The following is a 25,302-nucleotide window of genomic DNA, read 5'->3' on the forward strand; positions in this document are numbered from 1 at the left end:
TTGTGGAAGTGATCTGATGGTTAGCAGGCACCTACAGAACTGCAAATCGTGGGTCACTTCTTTTGAATCCCCAAGGGCAGGCTCTTGCTGCCAGTTGTTCCTAAACAGACGAAATGCAGAGAAAGAACACTGACTGCCTTATGAAATCCAGCACCCTTAGACCAATGTGACAATTATTTTTGCAAGCTGCTCATGACAGCAGCTAGGGGTGAGATGTGATGAGGCTTATTCATTGTGATAGCATCATGTGGCGATTACAGAGGTTTTTAAAATTTTTAAATTTTATCTATGTATTCATTTAGTTTACCATTCTTATTGATTGCTTTTATTGATTACTGCATGCTTATTTAAATCACGTGACAAGTGTTGCTACTTGCTCACTCCTCACAGATAACAACCTCAAAAAGCAAACCATGGCGGGGTACCCAGAAACTGAGGTGGCAGGGGTCAGAGACAGAGGTAATAAATGTTGGCCAGAGAGCAGTCCATTTTTGCATGTTCAGAACATTATTGCCATTCATTGTATGCATGTGAACATAGGCACGGTATCTCATGACTAGAAACTGTCATGTTTGAAGCACTTGTGTCTATCAGGCTGTTAACCACATGCAAGCTTCTATCCTAAGGAATCAACTCACATCATATGAGAAATCAGCATTTCATTTATTTTGGCAAGAAACATTTATTGAACATCTACTATGTGCTAAAAAACTTGCAACAATGAGTAACGTAGAAAGTGCTTTTTCTAGTAAGGGATGCAGACATGTTAACAAATAAATGCAAAGCAAGATTATAAAAAAAGTATTTTAGAAGAGGTAGCTATTTACAGGATACAGTAGAAAGAGAAGCTAATGCTTTGTTAAGCCATTTTTTTATTGTCATGTGAACAAAATTGTCTTCGTATTAAATTCACTGTAACTGGCTGATATACATGTACAACTGCATCTTATGAGCTGTCACTGAAAGATGACTTTTTATTGCCATTTTATATTTTGGTAATTGATATTTAGTACTCTTAGTCACTTAGTTTCTCAATATCTCCTTTTCTTTATCTATAAAGTTGAGATAATTCATGTATTCAATATTTAAAAAGTATATAGGTTAGGGACATTAAAAAATATATATCAAAAAGTTGATTGAAAATATCAAGTAAGATTATGAATCTGAAAGCATTTTGAGAATATGTATAGAATGAAGGGTATTATAACTGTTATCATTATTAACTTGCATATGGAGAAAACAAGTGATTAAATAAATATATACATATTATGGAAGACAAATTTATGAAACACGTGCATGTGTCACATGGTGAGGAAAATCTGATGTTTCCTCTTTCAGAAGTAAGGAACGTTCTTATTCAGTTGCTAGAGCAAAAGTTAAAGGAAATTTTAGAGGTTTGACATTCTCATGTTTGAGTGATAGATCACAGGTAAAGATTGTCCTGAGTGCTAGGTAAATAATTGAATAAATCTAAAAATGTGAAGTGCTTTATCCTGAGGCCCCGGAAATACTCTCCTTGAATAATGTTATTTAGCCAAGGCTAAAAAGACTTAACTATAAATACCTTAAAATTAATGTTTTTTTCCTTTCTCAGAAAGTAGTTCCTGTAGGATTCAGGTCAGTATTTCAGTCTAACTTCAAAATAATATTCGTTTTCATGTGTTCAGGGTTGTATTGGTAGATTATTTTCCATTGATGATTAAATATCTGTGAATCATAGAGAATACCAATTGGCAGCAGACCTATTGCACAGTGCTTTGCCCTTTTCTAAAATTCCTCTATATGGAGTCAAAAACCTAAATCACATTCCTGATTTTTAAAACTCCTTCAAATGAAATTTGTAATCCAATCCCTTTTGCATTAAAGCATTTGCTGCAAAAAGGACAAATTTTCTCTGTGTCAATACACAATTTTCTAAACTCACTTAAGCTCAGACTGCTAATAATCAAATAAGACTGAGTGCTAAGCTCGATTAAAGGACAGTTGATTGAGCATGACAGTAATTCCTGAAGGACCTGGAAGCCCACCAGAATATCGCATTTGGGAAACTGCTGGTCGCTGAGGCTACAGCTTGTGAGCTAAAGGGATGTTGCTTTCTTTTAGAACGAATTAACTAGTGTTATATTGAGGTATCCTGAGTCACAAGTTTTCATTTAACAGGGACTATGTAAAATTAAGAAATCAGGGTCCACATTTCTGTTTTACCTGTTTGTGGTGCATCAGCCATGATTTAATACATTAAATATTGGAAATAAACCCTTAATCAAAACCACAGTGGGTATATAAATGTGAGGGGACTTTTTTTAAAAACAATCATTTAATGAATCCTTGGCTTTGTGCTGTGACTACTGTCTTCCTTACATTATTTCATTGAATCCTTAGAATAACTTCATGAGGAAAAATATTATTCCCCTCCACACATACACATAGGGGAACTGACACATAAAGACATTATATACAATCCAAATTTATTTTTGTCTAAGATGATATATAACATTTTTGAGCATTTTTTTAATTTAAAAAATTTTCCCCATCTTAAAAACAGCAACAACTATTGATTATGGCATCACCATTTTTAGAGATGGAACCATTGCATATTCTCGGAATTTTATCTCCAGTCCCCAGTTCAGGCGGCATGATGGGAAGTGAACTCTGGCTCTGACGAGAGGTTCAGCATGCGTGGGCTTCACTCTGCACTTGGGCAACCTACTCTTACTATTGTCAACACAGGGTTCTTAAAACTCGTTTTTACTCATAATCCTGTGTGACCCTGTGCACCCACACCAATAGAAAGTGCAATTCCACAAAATGAGCAAAAGCTTCCTCTTGATTTCTGTGTTTAACTTTTTCCTTAAGTCTTCACATCCTCAGAGGAAACATATTTTATAAAATTAAGACCAAATGAGAAAGCAAAGCTCCTTCTAAAGAAGAGAGGACCATATCCTGGGAGGTTGGTTTCTCAGCTCCAGCCCCCTCAGGTCTCTCGAGAGGCTGGTTCACAGCCCTTCCACTGAAGCACAGGATTCTCCAGCTGAGTGGCTCTGTCAGGTGTCATATCATTGCCTCTCAGCAACCCTGTTCAGTAATGTTTTCTCTTGTCTGATTGTCCTTACAATCAGATGCGTTTCCTGCTTTCCAAGTTGAATCTGTTCTCTGGGAAATATATCATTGATTTACTCTTAGTGTCCAATGAAGTATTTTTTTTTAACTTGCTGAATTACTTATTACATAAAAAATACATATAATTTTACATTAATAACAAGATTGATTATTTGGTTTCTCTTGGAACTTTTTTCTTTTTTGTATTCTCTCAATTTCTTAAAATCAATTCTAAGAATTTACTTGGTTAGTAATAGGTTCTCAATAAACTTTTATTTAAAAAATAAATGTCAAAATATAAAAACCTGACTATTCTAAGTATGACAAAGACTTAATTTAAACTTATCTTTGCCTAAGATAACTTATCTTCCAAATTTTTGAACCAAACCTTGATACTAATTATCCAAATACTGATGACTTGTGGTCCATTTAGGAAGGCGTTACAATTTTCCTTAAATAATCCTAACATCTGATATGAGATGCTATCAAACAACATATTCTAACTTTCTAATAAATTATTTAATTGCATTTAATTCCTATAACCACTACCTTGCTCCTTCTTAACATTCTTGTATGAGATTTGCAACTATAGCCTCTGCCTTCCTTATATGAAGTTGGACAGAATCTTGTTACCATTTTCTCTCTTCCTCTCTCTTGCCTCCTTTTACATCATTAAGCACTCCATGCTCCAACAAAACAATATTTTAAGCTTCTCTTCTTGCCTTTATGCTCACGAATGCTTTTTATTCCACCCATAATTCTGGTTCCCACCTTGCCTCTCCATACCTCTCCACCGGGCCACATCCGGGGCTTCCTTGAAGCTCAGAAATGGTACCTCCTCCACAACTCTCCCTGCTATGCCCAAGTGTAGGCAGAGTGGTTCCTCCTTTCCTCTGGGCTCTCATGTTACTTGAGTACCAACCAGATTATAGAATGGCGTTGCTATTTAAGTAAATGTCTTCTGATTTGCTAGAATGTATGCTTTCTTGAGAGCAAGGGGCAGTTTTATTCTTTTTGTATCTGCAACACTGTGCTCAATAAATGTTAACTGGGTAATCGGAAAAGCGGTGGTATGATGAGCTAAATGTCCCACAGTTTACTTTTTCTTCTTTGAAATGAGGACCCAATTGCTCATTGCCACATGCCATTCTTGAAGGCTGAAGTGGATACTGAGTTGTTGTCTTTGGAAATGTCTGAAGGTTTTCCAAAGTAACATAGTAATTCTTCCATAGTAACTCCTTGCCTAAACTGTTGGTCAAGATAAGGATGTCCAGGTGAGGGTATGAAACGTCACAGATCATTGGTTTTCCTGTGACAGCCAAGGGGAGAAGTGAGTCCTGGAGAAATGGTGCAGTAAAGAGTTGTAGCAAAAGAGTTACTCTCAAAACCACACTAAGCTGCTTCAAGGAACTCTTAACTCTTCCTAATATGAATAACTTAAAACAAAACCTAACTATAGGAAAGAAAAATAGAGTTGGTTTAAAAAGATTTGGGGCTTTGAAAGCTATGTTTTATGTTTTCAATTTCTCCTCAGACGCTTCAGTAACTCTTCAGGAATTAGAAGAGTGGAAGGCTTTTGGTTATTGCTGTAGGTTGAAGCCTGTATTTTTACAAAAGTACACCATTTCTGAAGCTCTTTATGTCCTCTCATCTACCCACTTTCATTTCTATTCAGTTGCCACTAACCCATTTTTGCAACTGAATAGCATACACAATGATAGGGAAATCTGTCGAGAGCAGAGCTACCTTTTTCTTATTTGGATTCAGGCAGTTAGTAACCATTAGTTAAGTGCCAATGAAACGTAAAGTACCATGCTGGACACTGAGAAACCAAAGGTAAATGAGAAAAGGAGCCTAAAACACGTCAGACTGTGACAAGCACTGAAATGGTGGTACAAACAAGACTCTATACTAGAAAAGAGGACAAAATTCCTCCTGACTGATCAGAAGTAGCTTCTACTTACCAGCAGTGCGACCTTGGACCCTTTACTTCATCTCTATGTGCATCAATTTTCTCTTCTGTAAATAGAGATGATAATATACCACCTCATAGGATTTAGTGGAGAGCGAATTAGTTTGTATATTGTATGTTTAGAACAATCCCTGACACCTAGAATGTGCTCAGTAGAATATAAATGTGATTGGTTTCACAAAGGATATTCTGGACTTTATAGAAAGAAAGATGAGAAAGGACTTCCCAGGCAGATGTAACAGCCTGAGTACAAACACAGAGGCATGAAGCTATGAAGTGTGCTGGAGGAGCTAAGTGTTGGTAGAACTTTCTTTTAATGGAAAATATTGAGGACATGTCCTGGAAGCACAGTTAACACCAGATCAGAAAGAGCATTGTAGGCCAGATGAAGAATTTCTCACGCTGATAGTTATAGTTTCAAAAAGTGAGTTTTGTGGCAAAAAACTTCATATTTTATAAAAGGGGTGTAGCCAAAGAGCCTGTTAAAGTTAGTAACTGGTTACTACAACATCTCAAGTTTGAGATGATGGGGTCAGGATGGGGACTTGTTGCCCATGGGGAGGCAACAGGACCAGGAAATGAAAGCAGAGGCTATACCAAGGGCAATATACCCACTACAGGTGTATCTTTTTCCTCTTCTAGAAAATAGAGTTGTATTTGATAAAATCTTACTGTTCTTCATCAAATTCTGTTTTAGATTTTTACCTTCAAACCACCAAGGAACATTATAGCCTCATATACTATGATTGATTAATTTTATGACTCACTATTTAAAGTAAATGGAAATTTTAAACTTGTTTTTTATCATGAGAGTCCCTGTCTGGCAGTAACTAGATAGAGAAAATAAGGTAAAAGATGTACTTTTTTTCAGGAGCTACTGAGTAGAAGAAACGTGGACGCCAAACCTTAAAGAATATGAGAGAATGTGGATTTGCTCAACCCAAAAGATTGAACAAAGATGTGTGTATCTGTAATTATTGTTTTAATGATACTAAATGTCATCTGTTGAATCTTTACTGCATGCCAGGCCCTGAGCCATGTATTACACACATTATCTCATTTGATCTCAATAACCCTATGAGGCAGGTACAATTATTGTCTTTATTTTGCAAGTAAGAAAGTTAGCTTCAGAAAGATTATGTTACTTGTCTGAGCTAGCAGGAGAAGGAACTATAGGGGGGAAAATGTGCTCAAGGCAGGATTCGAACCCAGATTTGATTCCAGAGCCCACACACTTAGCCGTCCTGTGCTGAGAGCACCCAAAAAATATTAGCAAGAAAAATGATGTGAAAAGCTAAAAAATTTTGCATTGAGACAAATGCCATTATTCTTCATCAAATATGGTTCTTTTTTTGGCCAAGGTCACTGAGGGCACATGTTGGAAGGGTAAGCTTCCCTTGATGGCCATCTCAATCTCCAAAGTGTTTTCATTTCTCTAAACAATCTTTTGATGGTGTCTCACTTATCAATTCATTAGAGCCTTTTGTCACCCCGTTTTTGCTGCTGCAGTACTCATATGCAGGTGCATGGTACAAGTCATGTGACTGAGTAGGAAGAACCTCAGAGTCAGACTAGGACCTTTAATTGTGTGTTCTGGGAGAGGTGAAGTAATCTCAGTTGTAGTTTCCCTTCCATAATGAGTTGATGCCCATTCCCCTTTATGATCTAATGATTGGTTAGCTCTAAATCTGGCCACCTGGAATTTATCTATAGAAATACTCCATTCCAAGCTGATTCATTCCTCCTACCCCAATTGTCTCCTCTACCAGTTGATGTGTACTTAGAAGCTACACACCAATTTTCACATTTCCACAAGCAAAACACAAGGTAAACTATCAAGTATACCTCCCATGTAATACACTATACTCAATAATCAAAAGTAAGTGATTTTCTGACTTTGCTCTCTTTTGGAATATCCACATCACCGTTTGCTTTCATTAGCATGACATAGTTCGGGGTTGATGAGATTGGTTTTACTCCCTACATGTTCAAGAGGCAATCTGTCCATTTTGTGATATAACTCAGCTCAGGCTTTAGTGAGCCATGGTATGGACTAGGGGAAAAGGTATTAGGTTCTTCTTTTTGCTCAGTCAACCAAGAACACACTGGTTTTTCCATCTGTTCCCTGTAAGAGATCTGTTACCTGATGAGAACTCCCTGATCTGTGCTCTGCCTGGCCCTGGCATTTTTCTCATACCACCCAGCAGGGGTCCTGACTTAGCGAGCATCTTGACAATGCTCCTTTCAGGGCCTCTCATTTGACTTTCACCAACAGAATGTGACTGCCCATCCAAATATGTATTTCTTTAATAGGATTTGAGACTCAAAAATTTGAGTAGAAACAACTTGGCTATTCCTCTTTTACCAGACTCCTAAGGAATTCAACTCTAATTTTTTCACACATGGGACTGATGAGCAAGATCAAAATGGCCTCCTACTGTGTTTAAGATCTTTTCTTTTTTCCCTGGAAATTACTGGCTTTCTGTAACTTCCTCTGACATCTATAGTCTCACAATTATGATTACTCAAGATTTCTCTTTTTTGAAATCTCCATTTCTGAAGTCTTGAGAGCACCAATTTGGTTTTATTCCAGCACATTTACTGGTATACTTTTTAATTATAAGATCCAAGTGTCTTGGCCAAACCAAAGCCAAAGGCAGACCTGTCATTGTTAATTCAAACAACTCCCAGGACAGGTTAAGGCAGTGTGATACAGCATGGCCTTAAAGAATGACGACTCTATCAATTCATCAGCTTAGAACTGGGAGGGCTCTGCCTCTTGTCTGCAAGATTCTGTTGCAGACTACAAGGCAGGACTTCTTAGAAATTCTGACCAGGGCAGGGAACTCATTCCCCTCAGTAATTCCTAGGCAGCTTTCCCCTTCCCTACCTGACCTCCACCAAGAATGCCTACACCAAAAAGGGTCTTACTTTCTATTTTCAACAGCTTGGTCTCAAGTGTGAGGGGGACTGTGGTTCAGCTTTCTTGGCCTTGTCAAATTTTTAAAGCATAGCCTGATGCGCTACAAAAATTATCTTATGAATTTTGAAAGAAAATGATTTGAAAATGAAGATATTATGAGGGAAAATAGACTTCTGATCTTGCCTTATGCATTGCAAAGAGGTCAGGCTCCTACCCAGGAAAGATGACAAGAGAGTTAGATTTTAGGTAAGTACTATTTACTCTTGCTCTCTAGGAGGCTCCATAATGGGTGTAATTTGGCATCTTAACAACTGCAGAAGTATGTAAAATAGCATTCCCAATTATTTCTCAACATATTTTCACTAGAGTAGTTGAGACCAGTATTTTGGGTAATTGGAATTGACTTCCTACTTCTTACAGAATTGGAACAAAGAAGTTGGCACCTTTCTAGAGAAGGAGAGTTGACTTTTACTTTATGATAGACTTGGCCACCTACAGACTTCATTGTATCCACACCCAGAGATTTTCCTTTCCCAGTGAGTCAGCTGACAGCTACTAGCATGGCAGCCCATTTTAGCATTCATCTCTCTAAATACAGATCAGATTAAAGACCCTTTGAGTTAGATAAAGGGATATTAGAAGATTTTTTCTCAATTTATCCATTTTTCTGAGGCTGGAGGAAAGAAAACTCCCTGTATGCTCTAAATGTGTCCCCCAATCCTCCCAGACAGCTTCTACAACATTTGTTCACCCATTTATTTAAGATTTTTTACTCAGTACCAGTTCTGGGCCATGCATCGTGCTGGGCACAAAGTCCAGTTAGCAACAGGCAAGTTCATGAAACACTGTCGTGAAACTGGAGAAGTCTTCAGGAACCAGCTCCTGAAGAGCCCCGTATGCCATTCTAACCTGGAAAATGATAATTTTGAAAATCCTTGGCAGATAAAAATGGCAATAATGTTACCATACGTTTGTATAGGACCTTTATTTTCCAAACTATTTTCTTGATTTTGATGTCCTTGGATTTCTACATCCACCCTATGAAGTAAGGAGAGGGGATCCTTTGGTCTCCTGATTACAAATAAGGAAAAGGAGACTTACCCAAGGTCACACAGCTAGTGAGTGACAGAGTGGCCATGAGAACCCAGGCTGTGAGTCCCTAAATCAATGATATTTCATTGTTCAGCGTCTACTTCCTCACTTTGAGTATAGGTGGTGGGTATTCCCACTAATGACCTGCTTGTTCAAGGGCAGTGCTCATGTTACCTGAAGACAACTGGGTCATCTCTCTATCGTTGGTAATGCTCACCACAGTGACTTCAACCCAGTCAGTGCTCAGTAAATGACATTCTGTGTGAGGTCTTTTATACTGGCTGGATTTTATATCATATGTCTCCTTTATTTTTGTCCTTAGGAAAAAAAAAAATAAAATGTGAAAAAAATAATGAGGAGAAACTAGCTGGCCAATGTGTGAGCAGAGGTTAGTTTTCCTGCTGAGTCCTTACCGTCCTAAACACCTGGGGATGTCCTTACCCTTGCAGGGACTAGCAAGTGCATAAGACGGGGTCTGAGCTCTGATAGAGAGTCACTAATGTTCATCCTTCTCCACTTCCACTGCTCCCTCTGCTCTGGAGAAATGAACAGGGGACAGTATCTAGCGGTGGGCAGAGTCACACAGAGAGTGGTCCTGCCTCTCTCTCAACCAGTTGGCCAGTCCTCTGCTTGTTAGCCTGAATCAGGACTCCCTTCCTCTCATTATCAAGGACCCCAAGCTTACTTGTGTCCCTCTCCCCCGACCAGTCATCCCTAGCTCAGAAGATTTGCCATCAAACTACAATTCTTAAGCAATGATTTTTTTATTTCTCCATTTTGTCAGTCAAAGGCATATAAAAATGCCAAGCAGAACTGCTGATTTGTCTGAAATCACCAGTACTGACTAGAGCATTCTAGTCCAAAGCAAGGAAAAGCGATGTTTGTAGTTAGTATGTACAACCTTATCACTGGTAAATCCAAAATTTCCATTAAGCCTTGTCAGCAGTTGAAATGGTTTTCCACCTTGGTGAGAACTTCAGAGACTACTGAGAACCATTCAGGATGTGGCTTGGGAGCATCTCCTCCAAGAAGCCTTCTCTAATGCCTGTGCTGGGCCAAGCATGTCAGAGAACCCTGCATAAAACAATCTCAGTGGTGTTAAGTGTCATCCAGACCAGCAGCATGAGCATCTCCTGGGAACATGTTAGAAATGTACATTCTTGGACCTCGCCCCAGACCTGTCGATCAGAACCTCTGGCCTGAGGCCCTGCAATCTTTGTTCACAAGCCATGTGGGTAATCCTGATGCATGCTCACGTTTGAGAAGCCCTCATCTTATTGACAAACACATCAGATCAAGCCTATCAGCTTATACGTGCCTCCATACTGGACTGGAAGTTGTTTGAGCATAGGGACCACTTTTTTTTTGTATACACAGTATATACAAACACCATGTGGGGTATGTGTGTTTGTGTGGTTACAAAAATGAAATCATCCAATAAACACTGTTGTAACCTGCTTTTATTTCCCCCCCAAGAATACATCGAGAACATTCTTTCTTTTGGATACAGATATTTTGTGATCTGGGGTTTGATGACTGTGTGGCATCTTATTGTATTGGTTATACCAAAATTACTTTAATTCTCTATTATTGGACAACATGGGGCTCTTTTTTAAATTAATTTTTTAATGAAAATAATGAATGCATGTACTTAAAAATCTGTTTAAAAATAGTGACCTATCCAGCCCACAGGCCCCATTCTTACCTCTAGCGGCAATCACTTCTCACCTCTTTAGATGATGCTATTTATATATCTGTGTTTCTAAACAACATGCATCTACTTCTCTGATGTCTCAATTTTAGACATTTTCTGTGAAATTCCTGTGATGGCAGTTGAGAATTACCTCTCTCATGTCCCTACACATGTTCTTTATCCATTCTTCCAGTATAGCTTTATCATAATTTTAGTCGATGCAAAAGTTCAGCGTTTAAAATTGTATACATATTATTCATTACAAAGCCAAAAAATATGCTATGGTTATGTTTCTTTTCTTGAAAAACTTTTTTGAGTGATATTAGTTGCCTTGTATTCTTACTTGCACAATTTTTTAAACAGTCCATCGACACTGCCATGTGCACGTCAATTTTTTCCTCCTGATATTCAGATATATTGCCACATGGACAGGTTGTCCTCTAGGCCTCTTGTGTAGCTGTCATTACAGGATCCCTGCATCACATCTGTGTTGGACTTTTGGTTCCTGGATCCTTGTCTTTCTCTTCTTAGTTAATACCCTCATTTTGCTGGATTACATCTTCTAGAAGCTTCCTAAGAAAGAGTGGATAAGAGAGATAAATTTTTGCATTTTTGTCTAAAAGAGTCTTTATTCTACCCTCATACTGGATTTTTTTTAAAGGACAGGTCATAGACCCCCTTTTTTGTGTGTGAGGAAGATTGGCCCTGAGCTAACATCTGTTGCTAATCTTCCTCTTTGTTTTTGTTCTCCCAAAAACCCCAGCACATAGTTGTATATCCTAATTGCAGGTCATTCTAGTTCTTCTACGTGGGATGCTGCCACAGCATTGCCTGATGAGCGGTGTGTAGGTCTGGACCCAAGATCCAAACTGCCAAACTCCCAGCTGCCGAAGCAGAGTACACAAACTTAACCGCTCAGCCATGGGGCCGGCCCCTACATACTGGACTGATAGTTTGGTTAAACATAGAATCTAGCTGGGAAATCCTTTCCCTAGGAATTTTTCCATTATTTTCTAGTTGGGAGGTCTGATACTATTTTGATTTTTGCTCCTTTGCGCCTGACTTGATTTTTCTCATTAGAAACTTTAAGAATTTTTCTTCATCACTGGAGTTATGATATTTCAATGTGCTATGCTTAAGTGAATTTTTTTTGGGTGAATTGTGCTAGGCTTCAGAGAGTAGTTTGAGTATGGAGACTCCAATTTGTTCTTACGCTCTGGGATATTTTCTTGAATTATTTCTTTGATATTTCCTCATATATATTTTTTCAGTTCTCTTTCTCGAAGTTCTGCTAATTTTATATTAGTTATAAATTTGTTCTGTTGGTTTATTTTCTTTCCAACTTTCATCGCTTTATTATTTTATTTTGCTTTCTGGAGATTTCCTTAAATGTGTGTTCCAATTATTAGGTTTTTAATATTCAGCTATTAAATTTTTCATTTTGAAGAGTTCTATTGCATTCTCAGATTGTGTCTTTACCCATTGTTCTTATTTATACAACATTCCTGTTATATCATTAACCCATTGTTATTATCATAACAACCTGTTCTTATTTTATGGATGCTGTATTTTTTCTTATTTACATCATGTCATTATATTTGGTTCTGTTTCCTGCACATATCATGTATGCATCTTACTTTTTACCATTTTTTTCTGTTTGTTTTGATTTTTTACGTACATTTTGGAAACTTTCCTCAATTTATGGCAATCTTCTGCTGCTGATTTATGTTTAAGAATAAAGCAAAGAATAAAGGCTGACATAAAGTTGTGTGTTGAATGGAGGTTTTGTGTTCACTGTAGCTTGGTCTTGCTGAGCCAGCCTTTTTGGAGGATTCCTACTCTAGTGTATGTGTTACTCTAGGGAGACACTTGATTTCTCCAAGAAACACCCCAATCACCTGGGGACATAACCTTGGTTGCTAGAAGACTGAGGATCTCACCATTCAGATTTGGGGGTTTCAGCCCCACTTTTCATTGTGCCCACTGCTCTCTTTATTTCAATTACTCCAGAAGAGAACTCTCGGCCTCCTCTCTGGGGAGGAGCATGGTTGCATGACGGTTCTCTAACACTGACTGTGAACCAGTACCCCATCCCTCTTTGAGCCCAGCATTTTGCTTTGCCTTTTAGGGTAGCTTGGGTTCTTAGACAGACTGTTACTATCCCTACACATGAAAACTGCTTAAATATTCAGAACTTCCTTACACTTCTGTATAAAATGCCAACCTCACAGGGACATCATGAGGACTGAATGAATTATATTTGTAAAAACCCCCTATGAACTAACTTTAAAGAACAATACAATTCTGCAACAAAACTGTGACTTCTCTGTGTGGTGTCAAATGGGACCCTCACACTTTTCCACCAGCATGCCCAGTGCGACATTGCTGCAGATTTTCTATGGTCTCCTGCAGTTCACAAAGTGCTTTTACAGATTCCTAGAGGCAGAAGAGAATGAACTTGCCCCTTCTGAGTCTGGAAGCTGGTGAGAAATTTCTTTTAAGTCTTGTATAATCTTGAAAATACATGTGCATCTTGCATCTTGCTCCATAATGTATCTGTTTTAATATAAAAGTAATGTTCTTAGATCCCTTATCACAGAGTGAACTGACAATTCAGGAAGATGTACTGTATTATTTCTGGGATTTATATACCTCCTAGCATATCTGTAATATCCCTGAGTGTGCACAAACCTCTGTTTAGGCTGTACGGAAACAACCTGTAAGCCATCAGTTTTGAGAAATTTGGTTCCTTTCATCTCCTTGTTTTTAAACTTAGATTCAAGATGGACTGACAAATTAAAATTGTGTCCTTACATAATAAGGCATCACTGTCTAATGGAGAAATATGGGGATAGAACAGAATTGATTGCAGGCTGCTGGGGGGAGTAGCTTATTACGAGTATGTAAATATGCTTGCTCCCTGTTGCTATACAAAACAATTAAAATTGCCAGGGGAGTGGCGAAGAAAATGAGCAGTGTTTCCATGTTGCAGGGGAGAAAAGTGGCGACATTGGGAGGAGAAATTGTAGGCTATGCTCATTTAAAAAAATACAGACAACAAAATGTGAACTTTGTTGAATACAAAGTCCGTTTTATTTTCTGAGATCCACTACAAGAAATAGTATTCCATATTGATTATTTTAAAATAGAAAAACTGGCTACTTCTATAAGGTGTTTTAATATTGGCAGTGCCATGGGGTTGTTCCCATAATTTTCTCCCTTCTTTAATCTCCTTCAGTTCCTTACTCCTAGCCATCCTAAGTAAGTATCCAATACAATGTCCAGTTATCACTACTATCTTCTTTCAGACCATTTTCATCCCCCAAAAGGAAAAGCCATACCTAGTAAGCTGTTGCTCCCTCTTCTCCCTTCCCCAGCCCCTGGCAATCACTCACTAATCGTCTTTCTGTCTTTATGAATTTGCTTTATTCTGGATATTTCACATAAGAAGAATCATACAATATGTGGCCTTTTGTATTTGTCTTCTTTCACTTAGTATGTATGTGTTCAAGGTTTATCCATATTTTAGCATGTTTCAGTACTTCATTCCTTTTAAGGCTGAGTAATGTTCCATTGTGTAGATATACCACATTTTGTTTATCCATTCATCCGTCGATGGACATTTGAGTTGTTTCCACCTTTTGGCTATTGTGAATAGTGCTGCTATGAACATTCTTGTGCGAGTCTTTGTCTGAACACCAACTCTCAGTTCTTTTGAGTATATACCTGTAAGTGGAATTGCTGGGTCATATGATGATTCTGTATTTAACTTACTGAATAATTTCCAAATTGTTTTCTACAGTGACTGCATCATTTTACATTTCTACTAGCAGTATATGAGGGTTCCAGCTTCTCTATATCCTTGCTAACAGTTGTTATTTTTCTTTTTTCTCTTTAATAGCCATCCTCATCTATGTGAGGTGGCATCTCACTATGGTTTTGGTTTGCATTTCCATAATGACTAATGAGATTGAATATCTTTTCATGTACTTTTCGGCCATTTGTATATCTTCTTTGACGACATGTCAAATATTTTGCCCATTTCTTAATTGGGTTGTTTGTCTTTGTGCCATGATGTTTTAAGCAAAGAACTTGAGACAAAAAGGAAACTACTGGTAGGTCATTTTATTAGAAATCGCATGACTTGGAAAAGTCTCAAGGATAAATTTTGCTAAGTTCTTTGCCCACTATTCACTGAGAAGTCTCTTTCTCATTTCTTTCCCTTTGCTCATTGGTCCTCTGGCTCCCACTATAAAGAAACAAGGCAACCTTTCATTCTAGCAAATGAAGGAGACACTGCAGAACCAAGTCTCACTATTGCATCTGAAGTTTCATCTCTGGGCTTCCAGGAGTTGGCATTGCCCTCAAAGACAATTGCTAAATGGGCCCGACGTCATCATTCTTCATTTGCATTAGCAATTGCTCTAAGAAGTAGCAAGATTATAACCCAAACCAGCATCCTATTATCTTTATTTCATTTAATGAATAGAGATAGAGTCTTTTAAAGAGCATTTATTTTCTTCTTCACATCACTGAAATCATTCTCAATGGAAACATTTAGCCTGATAATGTGGATGAATTCAGTTTCAGATCCAATGACTAGGTGGGAAACAGAATTTCTGATTTTCTTTAAGCATTTTGGATGAATGGGTAAGAGAAGGAATTCTAGCAGATTTTACAGGGGTCAGGTTAGGCTTCTGTGGGCTTTGAGTCAGGCAAGTAGGAATAATGTTTGTAATCATTTTGTCTGAATGTCTTATTTATTGAAGTAAGTTCATAGTGCAAAAAGATCCAACTTGGGAACGCTGGAAGTGGAAAGTGAACCTTGGCAGTCAAGATTGGTCATTGTGCTATCTAATGTGGCTCTGCTATTTTCTTCTCACCTATACAATTGTTCTTTATGATACTCCGTACTTGCTGGTAGTTCGTGCCTTCCATAGAATCCTCTAGCTATGCAAAACACATAGTAATCAGCGATCAGTTATCATTTGAATCTCGGTCCAACTTTAATAAGCTGTGTTTTATGTTTAAGTAGTTTCTCCCCTGGTGGTTGCCCCATGGCAGACGTTGGGGTTTGATAGCTCTTCACACCTTATTTTATATTTCCTCTCTAAGTAATTATACCCTGTGCTCTTAAGACTCAAAAGCATCAAAATATTTAAAATGACACAATTCAACACTTCAGATAACAGTATTAAAATTTCAGGAAGAGACACTCTGGAGCCACAGTGCTTCCTGCTGGAGTTTTTGTTCCACTTCCTTCTTCTCTGAAGACCTCAGGCCCTGGTCTCTGTCTCCGTGTGGACATCTGTCGTGCTTGTTACAAGTTCAGGGAGACCCAGCCTCAGAAAGCCTAATCATTCTAATCTTATTTTTCACCATTTTTCAAGGGACCTCTTGCCACCAGCTTTCAGGGGGAAAGAAAGATGACCTTGATGTTGACAGTGATAGTGAGAACAGCAGTGAGCATGTGTTGGACTCCTGGTTGTACATCATCCTGCTCAATCCTTACCACAACCCTACAAAGTGGGTGTTATTACCCTTCCATTTTATAGATGGAAAATGGATTTCAATGGATTTCAATTTAAAGAAGGAGAGGCTCAGAAGGTTGTTCAAGGTCAGACAGGTAGTCAAAGGCAGAATAAGGATTCAGACCCAGGTCACCTTGACTGTAGCCCTGAAAAGGCAAACTGGGCGGTTCTTGGAGGTACCCAGCATGTCTTTAGCATGGCCTCCTCTGGGCAGTGCACCTCACTCTCCCAGTCAGGCTGGCTGCCCGGCCTCCTGCTTCCTCAGCACCATGTACACCTAGAGCACCTGTTGTCGTCCATATAGCAACTATCTCCATACTTGCCTCCATCTTCCCAGATGGTGAACTTCTGGAGAGCATAAGTGCTCTGTCTTTTATCCCTCTATCTTCAGGACATAACACGGAGCAGGAACTCAAAGTTTGTAGAATGAGTGGTTGAATTAATGGAAAAACACAAATGTGTGAGTGTGAGTGAATTAATAGGCAGTTTCCTGCTCTCTCTCCCAACTCTTCATATAAATTGGACCCAGCTATCTCCATAGGTCCCTGGATAAATTACTCTGTTGTTTTTCTCTTTAGTTTCTTCAGTCCTCATTGTTTCTTTTTTCGGCTCCCTTGGGCTTTCTTATTGTCTGCAGTTGGCACTTATATATAAATCAAGCCAAATCAAGCCTTTTAAAACTGCAGGTCTCTTCCCATTAGTGGGTCTTGAAATTAATTTAGTGGGTGGCAGTCGGCATTTTTTGAAAAAGAAATAGACTAGAAAAGAATACAACTTATCAGCATGCAAGGCACATAGAAAGATAGTATTTGTCTTAGATGGATAAATAGAGGATATGTACGTATCAATAGACTGTTTAAATATCATACATTAAGGCATGTTTTAAGCAGAGCAAATGCCACACTGACATTTAGGGCAGCGTATTTCAAAATGTTTGACCACTGTCTACCTTAAGAAAAACATTTTACATTGTGACCCAGTGGATATCTGAGTATGTGTTAGGTTGCTATGTGAAGTATATTGCTTACTGTTTGAAATACACTGACCTCAATGACATCCTAATGTGTGACTTGTGGCCAGATGTCTCTTGTCCTGCTTGAACAGTTCCTAATGTTTTATATTTAGCCAAGTTTTGTAGAAATTTTGGCTAAGGTTTAGGAAGTTTAATCGCAGTGCAATTCTTTTAACATCTTCTGATCAAAACTAAAAATACTTCAGAGAATTTTAATAGGAAAAATCATAGAAAGTTTTAAAAAATTTAATAGTGGAGGCTTAACTTTGAAATTCACAGAATTATTTCGTTTTGTGCTCTTCTTTAAATTTGCTCCTCCGAACATTAATCTAAAAGCACTACCGCTTTAGGTAAATTGTGGGGGCTCCATTTATGTCAGTCAATAGCATTAATATAGGATTTAAACTTTAACTTGCTGTGAGGAAGCCAAACTTTTTGTGGAATGCATTCATGTGCAGAGCTGTCTTGCACAGCTCATTGGAGATAAGACAGTTTTGACTTCACATGCCAACTTTTGTCACTTTGTCTATTTTCATATTTCTCTGGGACTCTGCAGAGACAAGCTTTTCATTGGTTTAGTAGCAAATTGAAAATGTTCTTCTTAAAAAATCCAACACTAAAGTGAATACCCAAGCAATACGGCCCTTCCTAAAACAAATATTTGTTGAGTGCTTACTCTGAGCTAGGCAATTGTTGGACACCAGGGTTACAAAAGTAAGCAAGATGTAAGCAAGATGCTTTGAAGGGTTCTTGGTCTAGGAGCTTCCCCACCTTAGGACTTGGCTTAATCTTGCCTGGATCTATGAATAGACTGAAGATCCTACATTTGCCCTTCCAGGCCCACTCTATGCCGTTCACCTTGCTCTCCGCCCTGGGAGGTTGACCCACATGGATTGCAGCCAATGGCCCCTTGCTCTCTGGCCTCTGGTTAGGTTTAGGAGCACTAGCAGGAGTTTAGAGGGAGGGAGGAGAGTGAGGTTGGAGTGTTTATTCTCCCAGCTCCCTCACTGCAAGGTCATACCAGTCTGGCTCCATTGCTCTGCTGAAAGGCACAGTTCCTTTCGGGAGCTCTCCATACATTGTTTCTGCCTCTGTGTTCCAGTGACCACTCCCCTTCCTCCTGTTCCTCCCACCCCCCACTGTTACCAGGGCTAGGGTACAGCATTATCCACCACGGTTTCTCTACACCCTGCCCATACCTTTCTAAATCACCCCTTCAGCACTGTGTACCTTGACTGAGCACCACTTCAAGTCTAAACTTTTTCCTTTAAGACCTTCCAGTTTTTCTGAATCATGCCTTAGTTCATTTTCTGTCATACATTCTTGAAACAATTTCAAAAGACTTATTTATTTTATGTATATTTCCAGGAAGCCATCTTATTAATCAATATGGAAAGGTCTTTTTTTAAACCACAACCTCTGGTTCCTACAAATATGTTTTATCTCTATCCAACTGATCCTTGAAAAGCTCAATAAATATTTGTCATTGTGGGTGATGTTGATCATGACCTGTGAAGCGGTCATAGCCTTCATTGTTAATTACTCGGTTCACTAAGCTTTGCGGTAAGTGTCCTGGGAGGAAGAGGAAGAGAACTCACCCACCTTGCTAACAAATTTGCCATCAGCCCCTGCTGTGTGAATTCTAGTTGAGTGTTGTCATCTGTTCCCAGGGAAGAATGAAAAAGGATGAGGTAATAATTTAAACCCCTGGCAACAGCGATAGCAGAATAAGTGGCCATTTATTCATTGCCTGCTGTATGCCAGGCATTGCACTGGACAGGCATCATACTAGAATCCTTAAATTATCATCTTATTTAATCACTGGAATTACTCTATGAAGCAGCTCTTAATTCCATTTTATAGACAGAGAAGCTGGGAGTTAAAGAGGATAAGTGACTTGTCCAGGTTTACACAGCTAGTTTCAGAGCTGAGATTTGAACTCAGCCCCATCTAACTGAGAAGCATTCTTTCCACTATTTCATCTCCCAAAAGTCTCTTTGTTTTTGCCATCAACTTTGCCAAAAATCGCATTTGCCATTGTCTGATCTTATCAAAGCTTCAAACATTATTTTAAAATCAAGCATTCTATAAATTGGAAAAACAAATGTCTGATTGGGACCCTTTTGCCTCCCTTCCAACCATAAAAGAGTAGAGAGCATGGAATTTGAGGAGAAAGAGGAAGAATGAATGAGCTGTATGTTAGCAAAGGACTTGGAGAACCCTCGAGTGAATGACAATCAAACCTTGAATTTTCTGCATTTTAGATATCGAGTCATTTGCCCTACAACCTAGTGAGACTTTCTCCTGATTCTAGATTTTGAACTTGTGTCCTTGGAGAATAAAAGGCTTTACCTTTGACAGGCTGAGTCACTTCTATGTGGTTTTAGAAGAACCTTACCTACGCTTTATTTCCTTGGAAGCATTTCCCAGAGTTTCTCACTAAGCTGAGGGACTGGGACGAAAAGAAAAGAGAAAGCCAAGAAGTCTATCTGAAAACTGTCAGTATCCTCTCAATGGGGAGTTACGATGTTTTGACTTCAATGAAAAAGCAAAAGAAAGCAAGCCAGCCAGTTATAAATTTAATTTATGAAAATAATATCCCAGGTCTAAAGCATCCAACAGTACAGACATTGATTCTTCTTTCTTGTTCCTTGGGGAGTCCTTACTGTATTTGATATGGTGAACTTCAGATCGTCTTACTTTATCATTTAAATGTCACAGCAGCCATTCACCTGGAGCAGCTGAGGAGTTGCACATTTACTGGGAAAAGACAGGAGAGTGTTTTTCACTTCTTTTAGGGAAATCTATCACTTGGTTGACAGATTTTCCCTGTTGGTGAGGGTGGTTGTTGTTTTTTTCCCTAATTCTTTTCCTCTCCTTCCTTTCACCACAGTGCTGCATCTCCTTGGTGCTGTGTGAGGCACTGGGAGAGGGTAAATCGTGATGTTCTGGGTCTAGAGTCTCTTTTAAACACTTGGGATTATTTTCTTTAACATAGTTGTTGGAAAGTTGGCTGTTACCTGCCAGAAAATGAAACAACTAATATTTCATCACCAGTTAAATAAACATTGAAAAATCAGCATTCTGCAAGGACCATTAGCTTATGTATCACTGTAAAATGTTTTATGACTCATGGTATAAAAGATGCTCATATAAAAATAAATTGTGTCATTATAAACGTTTCTCCCTGTCAGGGTTTGTAATAGCCCTCATATCGAATAAATCTAGGTTGAATATTGTTAGTCTCCAGAAAAACTGACCTTCAGTTTCAAATAGTTGGATTAAATCATTGTGATGATGACACAGTCTCAGATATAAGGAGATACAAACTTGTATCAACTCCCTAGATCATCTTTTATTTAGAAGAGGAGAGATGTCTCAATGAACTGAAATTACTCTGGAGTGACCCATTTTACTTATGAACCTGCTTCTTCTGACTACCGCTTCATGCACAATGCCCAGGAGAATTTTGCTCATAGCTCCCTAGAGTTCTTGAGAGAGTGACCCACAGAAACACATAGATTAAAAACCATGGGCAGTTTCCATTTGACGTCTGTCAAATTAGAAATCATTTTCAAAGTGTAATAGTCACTGTTGGTACAACATTGGTGAAACTGCTGGATTCCTATCCTATTGGTAGCATGTAATTGCTTTGAAAAGCATTTTGGCAACACACAAAAGTGTCCGTGTTCTTTGATACTATATTTACATTTCTGGGAATTTAGCCTAAGGAAATCATTTAGAAGAATAAAAAAAGCTAAGATGTTCATTGCAGAATTTTTTATATTAGTGAACAGTGAAAATCAGCCCAAGTACTCAACAACTGAGACACTTTTAGTCAATTTTAAAAAAATCTATGTGGGTTTATATACAGGAAGACTAATTGGTAATGTAAAATTTTGTGATCTAGGGCTCCAAGAAACAATTCTGATTAAAAGTATATAAAATTATTGTGTGTGTATGAAGAAATGGAATTTGGTAAAATGTATTCAGATTTAGCTTTAACATTTCATTTTAGTTTTACAATGTTGTTTGGCATTTAACAATAATTAGGATCTAAAAACTACTTGACTATGAAGATTAATATCAGTGGGAAGTTTTCTGTTGTTGGAACTTTGCTAGGAATATTGTGATTGTTCAAATGTAAACCTTGGAGGCCTGAAAGTGTCAAGGATTTGGAAAATTGACATTTAAATGATCAAAGTTACTCAAAAAGAAATCAAATAGTTAAACAAAAAAGGTAGACATCTTTCCATAATAATGAAACCTCTCATTCTTGTGCTTTTTGGGGGTTTTTAATGTTGGTGCCTGGAGTAAGATGATCTCATCAAATAATTTAGACAGAAGTCATTTTCTTTAACATGCTGCACAACAGTGTAGCTTGTGGCCATGAACTGAAAAGTTCTTGTAGGAGGTGGGTAAACAGCCTTTGTGAGAAGGGCTGTATCCCACAGAATTAAAGAACAGAAAGAGAATATGAAAATCTCCCTGCCAGGCTTTACTCAGCCCTACAAACATCTGTAGAAAAAGGCCCAGTGGAAATAACCTAAATACCCAACAATAGGAGATTGGTAAAATAAAGCACACTGTAGTCATACAGTGGCCTATTAAATGGGCATTGAAAGAAAAGTAGAAAGATATATATTAATCTGAGTAAATGTCTGCAGTAAAGTTATGGAGAAAAAAGTGAGATATAAAACTATGGACTGTCACTCATAAGAGAAAAAGAAATTTAAAATAGATAAACTTGTTGTTAGTGGTCATCTAAATAGTGTGCTAGCAGGCAATTAATTCTCTATTCATGTCCCTGTTCTCCAATTTTTTTCTCCCTTTTAATTAGGGAAAATTGATTGTAAAAAGTGTTCCTTGAATTTAATACAGGCTCTTAAACATGTCGTGATTGAACTGATCCCTGAAATAATTTTAGAAAGAGGTAACATATAAATTAAAATAAAATGAAATAAAATAAAATGAAATTTTGATTATATCAATTGGCTAAAAGTCTACAGCAGTGTTCAGCAAAGGTCATTTGCTTTTAATGTAACTCCACTAGGGAGTAGCTTGCATCGAAATGCTAAATATCGGTATTTATGTATATGCAAGCTCGCCTTGGCATTCTGTTTCCTTCTCTTTTTGTCTGAAATTTTCTTTGTCATTGACTTTTGACAGTTGTAATGTTATATGCCTGGGAGAAGGTCTTTTCGCATTGATGTAATTAGGAGTTCTATTGACTTCATGTGCTTGTAAGCCCAGTTCCTTCCCCAGGTTTGGGAAGTTCTCAGCTATTCTTTCTTTGAACAAGCGCTCTGCTCCTTTCTCCTTCGCTTCTCCCTCTGGAATACCTATTATCGTTGTTACTCTTCTTATTTGAGTCAGATTAATTTCTCAGAATTTCTTCATTTTTAAAAAAATCTTCGTTCTCTCTCCTCTTCCACCTGAAGCATTTCTATATTTCTATCTTCTAATTCACTAAGTCTGTCCTCCATAAGGTCTACCCTATTTTTTCTGGCTTCTACATTATTTTTTATCTCATTAGTTGTTTTCTTCATATCCAGAATTTCTGTATAGTTTTTTGTAAGGGCTTCAGTCTCTTTGGTGAAGTATTCCTTCTGTTCATTAATTTTATTCCTGAGTTCATTGAATTGTCTTTCTGTGTTTTCTTGTAACTCATTGAATTTCTTTATGGCGACTATTTTGAATTCTCTGTCATTTAGAGTATCATATTCTGTAACTTTAGGATTGATTTCTGGAGACTTGTCATTTTCCTTCTGTTCTGCAGTGTTACTGAAGTTCTTTATGGCATTTGATGAATTGATCCTCTGTTGGCACATCTGTGGTAGTATCAGGTGGCATATTCCACCTGCCACCACTGGGGCTGGGGGGTGCAGAAGCTACGTTTTCTGATTCTGCCCAATCTGCTGATAGTTGTGCCAGGCAGGCCAGTCTGTATTTGCGTGGGCTGACCACAGCCACTCAGCATGTTGTGCTCACACAGGTGGGCCTGCTGTGCTCATGGATGAGTCTGGCTGAGCTGTTGCATTTGGTGGATGGGGTGCCTTCAAAGAGGCTGAGCCCCCTGCCACTCAGTGGGGAGTGTTTGCATGGGCAGGCCCACCTCAGTAGGTAGGTCCTCCTGTGGGCTATCACTCCAAAAGTGTTTGTGTGCAGGCCAGGCTGCCCCCCTCCCACTTGCAGTCATGCTCCCTCTGTGTGAAGATCCACAACCTGGATTGCTGCTTCTGGGGAGGGAGAGAGGCCTACTCACCTAGTTCCACTGCTTCCTGGGGATTCAGTCCACCCACCTTCAGAGGTATAGCTGCATGGATCTCTCGGGCATCCTATTGTGTTGTGTAGGGGATCCCCTGTTGGTTAATGAATGTCTGTTTAGTTGTAACTTAGAGGAGAGAGACAAAAGGAACAACTTGCTTGGCCATGATGCTGACATCACCTGAAATTCTTTTTGCTAAAATTATGGTGTTATATACACCAGAATCAATCAATTCTTCCTCCCTCTCTCTGTCCCCCTATCCCTCCCTCCCTTCCTTCTTGCCTTCTTTCCCTTATTACTTTCAGTTCTACAGTAGCAGGCAGAGTGAGTGAGGATGTGTTTAGCTCAGTTTGCCCATTTGTGAAAGGTCTTGGGTTCATAAAATATTGAAAAAATGTAAGTGGTAGGCAGCAAAGACCCCCTCTGAAGTATTGGTTAGCAACTAGATAAAGCCTTTACCTCTAATACTTTAATGCCTGTGATTTAAATAGGTATGTGGTGCACATTGCTGATGTTAGCTTTCTGGATTCATACAGTAAGAGACAAAAAAAAAAAAAACCCTTTAGGCTTGAATCTTACTAAATAGAACACACTGCAAAGGGACAATGTTGTAATTTTTGTTTGTGAATATATTGGAGGATATCTGGCCCCAAATTTGTCAGCTTCTCATCATTGAATATATCAGCCCTACACTTCATGAAATGACGTAAACTCTCAAGGTGACTACCTTCACTCATCCCTCTAAAAGTGGTGATAAATGGGTGTTTTAGATGATTCTATTCCTCTCCTTTACCCATTTTTTACCAAAAGATTTTGTCTTTGATTGTAATACTTGAGGATCTAGACTACTACCATCCCAAATTAGGTTGAGGGACTATGGAATTCCAGTTCAGAGTGTGATAGGCCAGTGTGGTTAATTATTAGAAGGGATTGCTAATCAAAATAATTTGACAATAGCAAAACTGTGGAAATTTCTCCTTAACTTTTTAGTAGTTTTCGGTAAATATTTATCAAATAGAGAAAAGAAGGAAGGAAGGAGAAAGAGAGGGAGGGAGGGAGGAAGAGAGATACTCTGACATCACACAAGGGAAAAATAATAGTCTTTCTTTGCCCACTGTATCTGCTGATGGGGAAGCACTTGCTTTTTCTACCTTCATAGTGTAAAAGGGGAAACCTCACAAAAGGGTAATCTATTGATTATTACAATATTATTAGCTAGGTAGTAAAAGAATGTTATTAATGCAGGAGACAATTATTGCATCTGTTTCTTTTAAATTTTTCTGGTTATGTGTTGCAATGATTTAGTCTGGGGGTTAGTCAAAAATATTTTTTTTCTCTAATGAAACATTTCTGTTGAAAAACTTCTTTTTCTTTGACTATTTATTGCCACCCTAACACAACACACCTCCTCCCATTTCCCCCTTCATGTCTTCATCATTTATATTTTTGTTACTTTCTTATGGACTTGAGGGGTGATATCTAATAGTATAAAACATCAGATTGCCCCAGGATTTAGCACAGTGTCTTGCATAGTGTAGGCGCTCAGTAAATATTGAATGAATTCAATTCAGAACCCTGGGGAAAAGAGTCACAAATTTATCAAATAATTCACAAGGAGACATATCCCTGGCAGCTAATCCAGTTAACTGTATTAAGGTAAGCAGAATCCAGAACATGTTTCAAATCATTTCTCTTCTTATAAAAGTTTTGTT

General features: G+C 38.3%; 1 protein-coding gene across 7 annotated transcripts in view; it reads left to right on the forward strand.

Annotated features, from left to right (window-relative positions):
• Nucleotides 1-25,302, forward strand: part of ST6GALNAC3 (ST6 N-acetylgalactosaminide alpha-2,6-sialyltransferase 3) — a 497,431-nt gene that overhangs the window by 330,198 nt on the left and 141,931 nt on the right. The window contains exon 4 of one of the 7 annotated variants that reach the window (XM_070486619.1): nucleotides 5,943-6,360. The exons of the other annotated variants lie outside the window; for them this stretch is intronic. Within the exon in view, the coding sequence (XP_070342720.1) occupies nucleotides 5,943-5,952 (10 nt within the window). The 3' untranslated portion in view covers nucleotides 5,953-6,360. Of the gene's footprint in view, nucleotides 1-5,942; nucleotides 6,361-25,302 lie in introns of those variants that run through there. 7 annotated transcript variants of the gene reach the window in all.

Source organism: Equus asinus, chromosome 16 (assembly GCF_041296235.1).
Source record: "Equus asinus isolate D_3611 breed Donkey chromosome 16, EquAss-T2T_v2, whole genome shotgun sequence".
NCBI lineage: Eukaryota > Metazoa > Chordata > Mammalia > Perissodactyla > Equidae > Equus > Equus asinus.